Source organism: Muntiacus reevesi, chromosome 1 (genome assembly GCF_963930625.1).
Source record: "Muntiacus reevesi chromosome 1, mMunRee1.1, whole genome shotgun sequence".
In the NCBI taxonomy this organism is placed as follows: domain Eukaryota; kingdom Metazoa; phylum Chordata; class Mammalia; order Artiodactyla; family Cervidae; genus Muntiacus; species Muntiacus reevesi.
This window is the reverse complement of record NC_089249.1, coordinates 193,694,096-193,707,952: the sequence shown is the minus strand read 5'-3', so window position 1 is coordinate 193,707,952 and position 13,857 is coordinate 193,694,096. Positions and strand designations below refer to the sequence as shown.

At 54.1% G+C, this 13,857-nt stretch overlaps 1 protein-coding gene across 1 annotated transcript; it reads left to right on the top strand.

Moving 5' to 3' along the window:
* The first annotated feature begins 5,740 nt into the window (after positions 1–5,740).
* Positions 5,741–13,547, top strand: S1PR2 (sphingosine-1-phosphate receptor 2). The gene is made up of 2 exons (XM_065932648.1): positions 5,741–5,907; positions 11,014–13,547. Exon 2 carries the CDS (start codon positions 11,056–11,058, stop codon positions 12,112–12,114), a length of 1,059 nt encoding a protein of 352 aa, XP_065788720.1. The 5' UTR covers positions 5,741–5,907; positions 11,014–11,055; the 3' UTR covers positions 12,115–13,547.
* Positions 13,548–13,857: the final 310 nt, after the last annotated feature.

The window sequence follows — 13,857 nt, the reverse complement described above, 5'->3', positions numbered from 1 at the left end:
ACCCATAGAATGTACAACACTAAGAGTGAACCCTCATGTACACCAGGGACTTGGGGGGTGATAAAGATGTGTCTCTGTAGGTTCATCAGTGATAACAAATGTATTATTCTGGCGGCGGGGAGCGGCTGTTGACAGTGGGGGAAGCTATGCATGTGAGAGGGGGTAGATGGGCCATTCTCTGTACTTTCTGCTCGATTTCCCTGTGAACCTAAGACTGTTCTAAAAAACTAAATGGTTAAGTGCTTCCAATGCAAGGGGTGCAAGTTGGATCCCTGGTCTGGGAACTAAGACCCCATATGCCACTTGCTGCAGCCAAAATATGAAAGAAAAAGCAAGTCCATATAAAAAATGGAATTATGATGATAACAATAATACCCACCTCCTAGGCGTGGAGGACTCATGCAGCCGCACCCAGCACAGTCTGTCTGTGTCTGTGAGCGTTAGCCATTAGGGTCGGTGGCCCTGTAATTAGTGAAGGCTGCTCCAAGCCTCTTCCTTTTCTTCTTTTTCCCTTGCTTGGGAGCTCGGCAAGAAAAGGGCCCCATTTCCTTCCTCTTCCACTGTTCTTTCACTCAGAGATTTCCCCCTCCCTGAGTCCCCGCCACAGGGAGGTTCCAGCTTTTCTCTTGACAACCCCCTCCCTGCCTCCCAGACGATCGGGGTGTCTACACAAATGGTTCCCAGTTCTCTAGCCTGTCCCCTCAGCTGACCTGGTGTAGATCTCATACGGCCATAGTAATGGGAGGTGGAGGGGGAGGCGGAAGTTGCTTGTGGGTGTATCTGTGGGTCCCTGGGGACATCACCTTTGTCTAGGCGCCACGGTACCCCTAACAGACGGCCGGATGTATCTGCAGCCTTGATATTACCCACACACCCCTCCTCCTGCAGGTCCCTTGAGAGAATAGCAAACTGCTGAGCCAGCCGAGACGAGCTGGGGAGGGGGAACTTCCTCCCCACTCTCAGGTCCTCACAGAGGGCTAAGATTTCCGCTCTGATAGCTCCCTGGCGAGAAGGGGACCTGGTTTTTCTTTGGGTTTTTTTTTTTTTTTTTGCGTGTGTGTGCTTTGTCCTCTGTGGGTTGAACACCTGGTTTCTAGAATTTGCATGGCTGCACTTCACCTGGGCAGAGGATTCGGCGGGGTTTTGCTGAGGTTCCGAGTGGACCACCCCAGAGCTGAGTGGACACTGAAATCTGAGTCAGGAAAAGGAGCAAAGTCACTCTCGGGCTTTTTAAAATCTTCTCATCAAAGCCCTGCTACCTCCTGTGTTAGAACCGTTTGGTTTCTTCTGTCTCTTCCATTGGACTTTCAGTTTGGGACGACAGAAACCAACAAGGTATGGCTAGAGCTAGCTCAGAGCATTCTCTGTTGCATTATATGAATATATATGCCACAGACATGTAACACTAATCTATTGACTCTTAATATTTATTTCCTTATTGATAACTTAAATATGTGTATTCTTAATATAAACTCATTTCACAGTGACATGTTGAATAAATAGCATGGATATGTTTATTGATGATGTTATTGTTGATTTATGTTATTGATACTATTTGTTATTACTATTATTATTATTATTATTATTATTATAGAAACAATTTTACAGCTAAAAAGCCTGGTGATTTGTTACTTCAATGTGATTTTTCATGTCTTTGTAAATTTTTTGAATTTGTAATACGAGCTAAAAACTTCAAACACTCCCTCCCCCCAGGGTACCCCATGATAAGTCTGGCCCCCTCTCACCTGTCCCCCTGCCCCCTCAGCATCCCTCCCTGAGGGTAACCACTGTGACGGTATCTGGTGCCTCCCCCCTCACCCCCCTGAGATGGCCTGGTTGTCCATAGGCAAATGCGTATGTATTTTCACCTGTCCCCGTCTCCCTCCCTGGGGTAACCACTGTGACGGTGTCTTGTGCCTTCCCCACAAGACGGCCTGTTTCTCCACAGGCAAATTTGTATGTATTTATACAGTCCTTGTAAATAAATATATCCAGAAACGCAGGCAAGCAAGCAATGCAAACTCATCTACATTGTGCTTTTTTTCATCTTACGTTGAAAACAGTTTCATATCAAGACGACTCCGATTTTCCTTTTTAATAGGCATAAATGGATCAACTTTAATTTCCTTTTTCAAAGTTTTGCTTTTCAATATAATTTATGGAATATGGTATGCATACAGAAGCATGCACTAAACTTCTCTTTCTCTCTTTTTAATTGGTTGCATTATGTGGGATCCAAGCATCCATAACTGTTTTTAAAAATTTTGTCTTTTATGAGGCATGACTGACGTGTAAAATGGTAAGTTGAAGTGTACATCCGGGTGATTTGACATATGTATATACTGTGAAAGGATTGCCCCTCATCCAGTTAATGAGCACATCCTTCACCTCATGCTTTTATCTTTTGTGTGTGTGGGGGGGAGTATAACAGCAGTTCAGTTCTACTCTCAGCAAATTTCAATTCCTTGATACAGTATTATCAGCTGTAGTCACTGTGCTGTATATGAGATTCTCAGCCTTATTTATCTTAACTGAAAGTTTGCACCCTTTTGCTAATCTCTCCCCACTTCCCCCACCCCCCAGCATCTGGCAAACACCTTTCCTACTCTCTGTTTCTATACCTTTGTTGTTGTTGTTTTTTAAAGATTCCACATATAAGTGATAGCATGTGGTATTTAGGGGCTTCCCCTGTGGCTCAGTGGTAAAGAGTTCACATGCAGTACAGTAGCTGCAGGAGACCCTAGGTTGGGAAGATCCCCTGGAGGAGGGTATGGCACCCACTCCAGTATTCTTTCCTGGAGAATCCCCAGGGACAGAGGAGCCTGGCAGGCTACAGTCCATGGAGTTGCAAAGAGTTGAACACAACTGAAGTGACTTAGCACGCATGTGGTATTTGTTTTTGTCTGGCTCATTTCACTTGGCATAAAGCCCTCAAATTTCATCCATGTTGTTGAAAATTACAGAATTTCTTTTCACATTGGTGGACAATATTCCATTATGTATATGTGTATGTATATATATATGTATATTTATATGTGTGTGCATGCTCACTCAGTCGTGTTCGACTATTTGTGACCCCATGGACTGTAGCCTGCCAGGATCCTCTGTCCATGGGGATTCTCCAGTCAAGAATACTGGAATGGGTTGCCATTTTCTACTCCAGGGAATCTTCCCAACCCAGGAACTGAACCCTCATTTCCTGCATTGGCAGGTGGATTCTTTACCCCCGGGGAAACCATATGTATAAAGGAATCTTACATCTTTATCCATTCATCTGTTGACAGACACTTTTTTCCATACCTTGGCTACTGTGAATAATACTGAAACAGACGTGAGAGTGAAGATACCCTTTTTTGTCATTTTGCTTTACAACACTCTGAAGTATATTAGACATATGAGGAATTCCCTGGTGGTCCAATGGTTAAGACTCCTCACTTTCACTGCCAAGAGCCTGGGTTCTATCCCTGGTTGGGGAACTAAGATCCCACATGCTGTACCGCACAACCAAATACACAGAAGAGTGTACTTCTCCCTCTTTTTTCTTACACTGTCTGGGCTTCCCTGGTGGTTCAGATAGTAAAGAATCCACCTGCAATGTGGGAGACCTGGGTTCCCTCCCTGGGTTGGGAAGATCCCCTGGAGGAGGGCATGGCAACCCACTCCAGTATTCAGTAATCCACAAAGAGTCGGACACTACTAAGTGACTAAGCACACATCTGGGTACAAGCAGTCTAACTTTCAGTTTAACTGATCAATTAATTTTTTTTTTACCACATGGCTTGTGGGAATCTTAGTTACCTGACCAGAGACTGAACCTGGGCCATGGCAGCGAAAGCCCCAAGTCCTAACCACTGGACCACCTGTGAATTCCCTCAACATAACTTATTGTTGAAATAGGGCAAATATGTACATGTTACAAAAGTCAAAAGATACAAAAGCACTCACAGAGTGAAAGCTGTGTCCCTCCCATGCCCTGTCCCCTATCTTTCAGTTCCTCTCCCAGGAAATTTATCAGTTTCTTCTTTCTGTAATACTTTAGATATTCTGAGCAAGTACGTGTGCATGCTAAGTCGCTTCAGTCATGTTCAACTCTTTGTGACTCTATGGACTGTAGCCCGCCAGGCTCCTCTGTCCATGGAATTCTCCAGGCAAGAATACTGGAGTGGGTTGACATTCCCTTCTCCAGAGAAAACTTCCTGACCCAGGGATTGAACCCAAGTCTCCTGCAGCTGCTACGTTGCACGAAAATTCTTTACCACTGAGCCAGTGGGGAAGCCCTGAGCAAGTATAGTAGAACATCAACTTGGGACAGGGAGTTTTATCTGTTTTGTTTCCTGATATATCTCCAGCCATGTGTGTCTGGCACATGGCAGGTGCTTACTGTATTGTGGTAAGTAAACATATAAGCAGATGATGTATTCATTTCCACAAATAGTGCCTTTCTGAACATAAGTTCCATGAAGCAGGACTTTTTTCCCTTTTCTGCTCACTGCTATGCCTGTGCGTGGGATCTCGGTCACTCAGTTATGTTTGACTCTTTGTGACCCCATGGACTAGAACCTGCCAGGCTCCCTCGTCCATGGAATTTTTCCAGGCAAGAATATGGGAATGGGTTGCTGTTTCCGAAGGAGTGAGGGACATATTGCCTAGTCCCTGATTTCACACACACACATCAGTAAATGCTTCCTCTCTGCAGCCAGGCACACAGAGATGCCCAGGAAAAGCTGAGTGAGGAAAAAATGGGAAACTAAAGAACTGGCTAGGACTTCCCTGGCGGTCCAGTGGTTAAAACTCTGTACTTCCACTGCAGGGGGCATGGGGTTTGATCCCTGGTTGGGGAATTAAGATCCCTCAAGGCTCAGCCAAAGGGAAAAGAAAAAAAAACACCAAAACAAACAAACAAAAACCTAGATATAAGACTGGGAACCAACTTGAAAAGCAATAATTAGCTTGGGCCTGCTGGTCGACCACAAGGACAGTACTCCATGGACAGAGCCTGTGGAGGCTGCTGAGTGCTCCCAGTCTTCTAAGGCAGATGGCCCAGGGCCTCAATTCTGGGGCTTTATCGAGGCAAAAACCAATCCATTCTTTGTGGTAGGGCCTAGCAATTACTGGGCTTCCCTGGCTCAGTGGTAAAGCATCCACCCGCCAGTGGGTCCTGGGTCAGGAAGATCCCCTGGAGAAGGAAATGGCTACCCACTCCTGTATTCTTGTTTGGGAAATCAACATCCCAAGGAGGAGCCTGGGGCTACAGCCCATGGGGTTGCAAGAGTCGGACACCACTTAGCGACTAAACCACCGCCATAATCTAGCACATAATAGGAACTTGCTTATTTGTTGGATGAACACATAGCGGGCGCTTAATGCCTATTTGTTGTGTTGACCGTAGTAGGTGCTTCGTGGCTCCCTGCTGAATAAGTAAGGCAATTCCTTGCCCTCCTGCAATTCCAGGATGCCAGGCAGGGGCCAAGAGTATATCTGCAATCCAAGACAGTTATTTCAGGTTGAGGCCACCTGGGCAGGAGCGACTGGACAGTACGGGGCTGCGCGACGTCATGCGCTGGCCGGTTCTCACGGGTGGGGGCTGGGAGGGGGCAGGGCTGGAGGTGGGGGTGCGGACAAAGGGACCCTGCGCGCCTCCCCCAAGCCCGCCCTCGCGCGCGCCCCGCTGAGCTGATCACATCTGGAATTCATTGCTGCAGCCGCCGGCCGGAAAGGAGGCGGAGACAGGGCGGGGCGAGTGGGGGCCAAGGCGGCTCTTCCCTCCGTGCCCCTGAGTCCCCAGTCCCCAGCCCCGGGACGCAGAGGAGCCCGGCGGGCAGTCCCAGCCCCTGCCGCGGCCGTCCCGGGGGACGCAGGCGCCAAAGCCCCTCCGGCCCAGGCAAGGAGCCGGGTCGGCCTAGCCAGGTGAGCGTGCGTGGCGAGGGGGAGGCAGAAAGGGCGGGCCCCGGTCCCCGGAGGTCTCGGATCCGAGCTAGGAAAGCCCGCCAGGGGTCGGGGGCTCCCGGGGCGCGCACGCACTGCCGGTCCTCCGGCTGCACCCAGGGAGTGGTCATCGTGCGCCCTCTCCACGACCCTAGGAGGCCCCATTGCCTTGGCCGCGAACCCCCAGACTGAGTTCCCCGCCTTCTCCAGCGGCAGGAAGTTGGCCGGGAGGAGAAGGCGGAATCCAAGCGCTTTCGGTCGGAGACTGGGAGGCAGGATGCCGTGCCCCCCGGACCAGGGGTTTGGGGACTGTATATGGGGGAGGGGAGGACGCCCCTCTTTGCTGACTCCGGCTGGATGCGGGCGAAAGGTGCTGCGCGCCGCGGTACAACCAAGGGGCGGGGCCCCCGAGGAGGGCAGATGCCCACCTCCTGCGCGTCTGGTCCTCTGCCTCAGTTTCCCTGAGTAGCTCATCTCTTCCAGTCCTCCGCCCTGCCCCCCGTGGAGTCGTGACTTTGTTCTGAAAGGAAAGTGAACCTGACTGCGTGGCTTCGGCGCCTCTTCTTTCCCCTGGGGCCTGGAGAAGGGGCGCGGGCCCGGGCACGCGTGGCGCGGACCCCGCGCGGTTCTGGGCCCAGACAAGCGTGGGAACCTCGCCCACTCCTTCGGGCACGAGTTGACTCACCGGGGATTTCCATCCCCTCACCAGACTCTGCCCTAGTCAGACACTCCAGGCGCCACGCGCTGAGCCCACGGTGTCCCGCGTGGAGCAACACGGGCGCGGCACTCGCGGCGCAGCTGTCGCTGGACCCTCTCCCCGCCTCTCCCCAGTTCTCTGGGAAGATCGAGGCGGGGCCCCGGGCTGGATGCACAGGCGTCCCCCACCCCCACTTGGAGACTTGGGGGTCCCCTGCGTGTGACTGTCGCGGAAGAAAGGAGGCGCGGCCCCAGAGGCAGCCAGTGTGGATACCGTGCATTCCACCGCCAGATAAGGAGGCCGAGACTACTGCCTGAGGGCGGGGGCGGGTTGTGCTGTGTCTCCAAGGAGACGCTGGGCTTCCCTGGTGGGGGTAGCCTGCCCGCGGACCAGAGGTGTCTGTCGCCTCCTTTACTGTTGTCTGAGCCAGGGCTGAGTTTAGGAGCTTCCACCCTCGGGGGCCCTCATTCACTTGTTCATTCATTCATCTATTCACCCATCTATCCATTCATCCATCCATCCCACACAGTTTCTGAGTGCTTTCTAAGTATGCCAGGCATCCTTCCAGGGGCTGAAGGATTTAGCTGCTGGCCTCTGACACACATTCAACCATGGAAGTTGACAAAAAAACAAGAAATACAATGATAATTTCTGAGATTGGCGAGTGCTGTGAATATAATAAAAGACACTGTGATAGAAAGGGCCTAGGGAAGGTGGCTAGGATAGCCTAGTGGTTAGAGGCCACTAAACAGAAACCTGAAAGAGGAAGGCCATGCCAGGTGAAGAAACAGCAGAGGCAAAAGCTCTTGGTAGGCATGGGGCTGAAACGTGAGAGGCCAGCGTGGTCCAGTGGACTGGCCCTGGGGGAGAGTGGGATGAGTGGAGGTGGGCAGGGGCCACTTTGGATACTGGGGAACCAAGGAAGAGTTTGGAGGTGAGGAGTGACATATTGAAGCTATAAATTTAAAAGCTCCCCCTGGCTGCTGCATGGAGAATGGCAGTATAGGGGGGCATGGATGCATGCACGCGAGCTGTCGTGTCTGACTCTTTGTGACCCCATGGACTGTAGCCTGCCAGGGATTTCCTCTGTCCGTGGGATTTCCTAGGCAAGAATACTGGAGTGGGTTGCCTTTTCCCCCTCCAGGGGATCTTCCTGACCCGGGGATTGAAATGCAGGCAGATTCTGTACTACCGGGCCCCCTGGGAAGTAGAGGGCAACTGAAGGGAAACTGAGCCCAAGGGGATACCCTAGGGCGAGGGGCTTGGGACCTGTGAATGCCCAGAGGATCAGTAACCACAGGCATGCCTCCATAGAACTTGCGAGAGGGGCTTCTGGAAGCCACTGAGACTTCCTCCTGCCTTCCTCTCTCCTAATCTCCCCCTGAACAGTCTTGGTGTGTCTCCCTTTCCTTCCCTCCAAACCCCATCGCTTGTCCCTTTTGCTTCAGGCCTGGCCATTCCCCAGTGCTGAACCTAGTGACCGCTTACTGAGCATCTGGGAGGTGACTGCCTTGATGAAGGTGAAGAGGAGTCAGGCCCTGCGTTAGCCACGCCTGGAGCCTGATGTAGGGAGGGGAAGCAGGCCAGGCCTGTATTTACCTCAGGGTGACTGTGCCAGCTCCAGCCTCCAGACCCTGGTTCCTCTTTCTGGGAATCGTGAACCTGCCTTAGGCGACGTCCTAGTGGAGAAGAAAGAGGCACTCCTCTTCTCTAACTAACCACCCTTCCTTCTGAGGCTATAAGAAATGAGGGTAGTCTCCCAAGGAAGAAGACGACATTTTGGTCAGTCCCTGGGGTATGAGGACTGAAACCACTTCTTATTTCTCTAGGAATCGGCCATAAATCTTTCTCTGGGCCGCCAGACAGGAGACGGGTTTGAGGGGCGGTGCAGGGGGCATATCCTGGGCTTTTAGCCCACCAGCAAGGGTGCTTCCCAGACCTGCCACGGGCCCTCGATTCTCAATAATAACCCCCAGGAGGGGGCCAGTAGGCCAGGGCAGCCCGAGGGTGACTGGTCGGGGTGACCCAGCGGTCAGGCTGTGGTTCAGACTCTCCCGGGGGACATCCACACAGTCTTAACAAATGTCCTCGAAAAGAAATGAGCTCCAACCGCCTGGAAAGGGCCGGCTCAGTAGTGCAAGCCATAGAGCGCCCCCAACTGGACCAATCAAATGTCGAGGATGCAAAGCTCCGGCCAATAGGCCTGAGTTGCTCAATACTCTTGGATTGAAAATGAGCCAATCAGAGCGCGGGACTGTTTCTGGCCGGACTGTCGGTCTGGTAAGGCCCAAGACTTGGGCCAAGCCCGCTGCAATGGGCAGAGGGCATCGGGGCGCCTGGGCCCCGTCCGGCAGGGGAACAAGGGGCCTCTGTGTGGCGATCTGGGCGGAGCGACAGTCCCTGGGGATGCGCACAAGCCTTTCTCTGTTCCCAAACTAGGACGGATGTCCTTTTGCCCAGGGGGAGCAGCTGCCTCTGTCAGGCCGGGGGCCAGGGCGCCCCTCCGAGGGGGTGTCCGAGACTGAGATGGCTGGATGACCCCGGAAGCCCCTCATCATTCCCAGGCTCACAGAGAACGGGCCTAACCAGCCTTTTCTGGAACCGGTGCTCCTGGCATGCACGTGTGGTCCTTGCAAGGCATGTTTCCAGGGACTTGGGGAGGGCTGTTCCCGCGCTCGCCCACTCCATTAACTAACTGCTGGTCTGGAGCTTCCTCCTGGCCCCCCTTGTGGCCCTCGTGAAAGGCACACCCTACACCAGTTCCTCTGAGACCACCTCCCGGCCCCCGCCCCAATTCCCAAGCTGGGGGGAGGCCATGGTATTGGCCTCTCACCCTCTCTGCCTACGCGCTCCTTCCCGCCCCCTCCCCCCACGGCTCAGTTTTCCTTGGCAGAGGGGTGACTCAGGCTTTCATGGAAGGGAATACCGTCCCCTCCTCTTCCCCGCGGGGCTGCACGCCCCCTCACCACTCACATGACTTTGGCCCAGCTGCACCATCCTCCCAGCCAGGACCTCCCAGACGGGTCTCCTGTGGCTCCCCCATCCCATCATCCCCTCCCAGCCTTCCCCACACCGGATATGACTGGAGAGCAAGGACTCCACCCTGTGTGTTCCAAGGCTCTCACATCTGGATTTCATCCTGGCTGGGGAGGGGGGTGCCACGGGGCCCTGCCCACCCGGCTAAGACCCTGTGTCCCAGGGCAGGGCTAGGTGGTGCTGATGAGAACAGGCTGTTGTGGACTCTTGCCCAGCTGGCTCCCTCGGCATCCCCTCCCAAAAGACTGGGAGGAAGGCACCTAGTCCCTCCCTATGGCATGGCAGGAAGAGGGGAGCTAATAATATTAGCTAATATTTATTGTGTGCCTGCTATGTGCTAAATGTGCTGCAAGTATCATTCAACAGGATTTTCCCATCACCCCTCTGAAATGGGCTTTCTTCTCCCCATTGCACAGATGAGGCCATTGAGACCTAGAGACCAAGCATCAAGTGACTTGGCCCAGCATCCCACACCATGCCAGATGTGGGAGTGGGGCTGAACCCTGGATTGCCTGCAAGGTCTATGTCCTTGAAGATGATGTGACCTTTGTGATGCTCAAACCTTGGGGCCGCCCAGGTGTCTCCCCAAAACCTTATCTCGGGAACACCCAGGGCCTCTAGGCTTAAACCCAGCCTGAAATCCAGAGCAGTGGGTGGTAATGAGCAGGGGATGGTGCTATCAGCGACCAGCATCTCGCTGACCCAGGTTGGCAGGCGGCACAGGGCCCAAGGCTCCAGTGTATTCGAGAAAGGAGACAAGCCTCCAGGTTCTGGCTAAGACTCCCTGTCTGGGTGGGTGGGTAAGGCTTCCAGAAGTCCACTTCATGTCTCTTATGCCCTTTAGGGGAGCTTCTGTTCCTTTGCAAGATGCTGTAGCCTAGAAGTTGTAGTCGCTTTGGAGTGGGTCTCTGAGGCTCTGCCACTGAATAGTTTTGAGGCTTTGGGAAAGTGAGTTGACCTCTCTGGGTTTCCCATTTGTAAAGCAGTGCTCATTTGCTCAATCGCTCAGTCGTGTCTGATTCTTTGTGACCCTGTGGACTGAAGCCCGTCAGGCTCCTCTGTTCATGGGATTCTCTAGACAAGAATACTGGAATGGGTTGCAATGCCCTCCTCCAGGGGATCTTCCCGACCCAGGGATCGAACCTGCATCTCTTGCCTCTCTTGCATTGTCAGGCTGATTCTTTACCACTAGTGCCACCTGGGAAGCCCCCCCTCCCCCATTTGTAAAGCAGAGATGATGATAATTCTGACTTCATGTGACAGAACTGGAATGTGAACCACAGCCCAGTCCAGAGTCAGCCCAGGCTGCAGCCACAGCACTGACCTGTCTGTCTGTCTGTGTTTTCTCTCTGCAGCATCAACAGCCCCATGGCCCCAGCTGACTACTGAGCCCCACCATGGGCAGCGTGTACTCAGAGTACCTAAGCTCCAGCAAGGTCAGGGAACACTATAATTACACCAAGGAGAGTCCCGACACGAAGGATACACCCTCCCGTCAGGTGGCCTCGGCCCTCATCATCCTCCTGTGTTGTGCCATCATAGTAGAGAACCTCCTGGTGCTCATCGCAGTTGCCCGCAACAGCAAGTTCCACTCGGCCATGTACCTGTTCCTGGGCAACCTAGCGGCATCAGACCTGCTGGCGGGCGTGGCCTTCATAGCCAATACCTTGCTCTCCGGTTCTGTCACACTAGGGCTGACGCCTGTGCAGTGGTTTGCCCGCGAGGGCTCTGCCTTCATCACGCTCTCCGCCTCTGTCTTCAGCCTCCTGGCCATCGCCATCGAGCGGCACGTGGCCATCGCCAAGGTCAAGCTCTACGGCAGTGACAAGAGCTGCCGCATGCTGCTGCTCATCGCGGCCTCGTGGCTCATCTCGCTGGTCCTCGGCGGCCTGCCCATCCTCGGCTGGAACTGCCTGGGCCACCTGGAGGCCTGCTCCACCGTTCTGCCGCTCTACGCCAAGCCCTACGTGCTCTGCGTGGTGACCATCTTCTCGGTCATCCTGTCGGCCATCGTAGCTCTGTACATCCGCATCTACTGTGTGGTCCGCTCCAGCCAGGCTGATGTGGCTGCTCCACAGACACTCGCCCTGCTCAAGACGGTCACCATCGTGCTGGGTGTCTTTATCTTCTGCTGGTTGCCCGCATTTAGCATCCTCCTCTTGGACTATGCCTGTCCGGTCCGGACCTGCCCCATGCTCTACCAGGCCCACTACTTTTTTGCCTTCGCCACCCTCAACTCGCTGCTCAACCCGGTCATCTACACGTGGCGCAGCCGGGACCTGCGGCGGGAGGTGTTACGGCCGCTGCAGTGCTGGCGGCAGGCGGCAGGGGTGCAAGGGCGGCGGGACGGAACCCCGGGCCACCACCTCCTGCCCCTTCGCAGCTCCAGTTCCCTGGAGAAGGGCATGCAGATGCCCACATCACCCACATTTCTGGAGGGCAACACAATGGTGTGAGGGGCAAGTGGGCTGACAGCCAGGCCATCATGGCAGAGAGTTCCGTGGAGAAGCTCCTGGGACCTGGGACAGAAATGGGGCTGCGGGGGGGCAGGGATTGCCAAGTAAGATGCCCCCATTCCACAGACCTGGGTGATGCTGAAGGTTTTTCATGCTTGGGACGGTCAACTGAGGCTTTGACCAGTCAGATGGCACAGCAGCAAGCAGGGTGCTGGGGCTCAGCATGGTGACCTCTTTGAAACTGGATCGTGGGGAGGACCGGGGACGGGGGTGGGGTGGGGGAACCTGGAAAGGACCCGAGTGACAGCAGGCAGGTGCTCGAGTGGAACACAGCATAGGAGCCATTTCCAACCCCAGATGAAGAATGTCAACATTTCGCCTGAACCTCCGCCCTGTTTCTGACTCCCCTCTCTGAATTTACCATCCCCCCTTGCTACCTTCTCCTGGCCACCTCAGAGCCTATGCTCCTGGAACCACTGCATCCCGAGGGGCTGGAGACCTCCTTTCTGACCTTTCTGGGCGGTCCTGGGGAGAACAGTTCCTGGCCTCAAATCCACAGCTTCCCCAAATGTCACCAGCTGCCGCTCTGGCAACTTCTTCCCTTTCTCTTCTTATTCTACAGGAGATGCCAGGAAACCACGTGGGGATGGAGGGGGGGACTAACCCCCATTCTCAGACCTCATTGGCCAGATTGCACTACTGGGGGCTCAGAGGAGTCACCCAGGCTGGGAAAACTGGTCTGGGGGCCTGAGGAGGGCTCTCCCAGTGGGGCAGGGTGGAATAGGAGAAAGTGCTAGGGGAGCTGTTGACACCATACCTCCGACCTCCCTATAAAATAATCACCCTCCCTAAGCGCCGCTCACTTCCAGACCCAGCCAAGGTACCCAGTCTAGGGCAGGACAGCCTTGAGCCTCCTGTGCCTCCTTTCCAGCTACACCAAATGGAGCACGGGGTTGGGGGTATCAAGGACAATGGTGGGATGCCCTCTCTTAACCCACTCCAGAAGGACTTTGCTAAATCTGTGGATGGAGGGAAGGGATGTTGCGGTACAAACATATATTTATGCGCGTCTGTCAGTGTCTGTGCGTGTGTGTGTGTGTGTATGTGTAATATGTGGTCCCCTCCCCTTGCCATGTCTCCCAGGATGCATGCTATTTTGTCTCCTCTCGTCTGTACTGAAGCTGCCAAAGAGAGGTCTGGTCCTGCACCGACCCCTTTGTCACTGCTGGCTTATCTCCCCGCTGGAGAGCTGGGGTGCAGTTCACCTGGGGGTGGGGGGAAGGAACCTTCACGCCTGAAAGTGATTTCCTGTGACTGCAAAGGCTGAGGGAGGGGATCTCTGGGGGGGCAAGGAGCCAGTTGGGGGCTTGTCTCCCCTTACACAGCTCCCCGGATGCCCCTCCTGCCTGAGACTCAGGCCCAGGCCAATAAACGGTTCAGTGTCTCTTTCTGGTGGTGGTTGTCTTTTGAGGCTTAAGGCGGCAGTTGCCCCATTAGCACCCTGGGGGTGGGTGGGGGCAGGGAGGGTGGCTGCTATCCAGACCACTCATCCTTTTCCAGCCTTCTGGTTCATACTTTCCCCCACCCCTCGCCCTGTCAGAGCCAGGATCTCAGTGGCTTTTGAGAAAACCGGGTAAATGTTGACGTCCTCCCCACCCCCGGGCAGTTGTCTGGCCCCTCCCAGTGATTGATTAGTCCCAGGACCTCTGCCCATCCTTCAGAGAGAAAATCTGGCAGGTGGTG

Excerpts from the sequence above, each read along its gene's own strand:
- S1PR2 (XM_065932648.1), top strand. The coding sequence starts at position 11,056 with ATGGGCAGCGTGTACTCAGAGTACCTAAGCTCCAGCAAGGTCAGGGAA.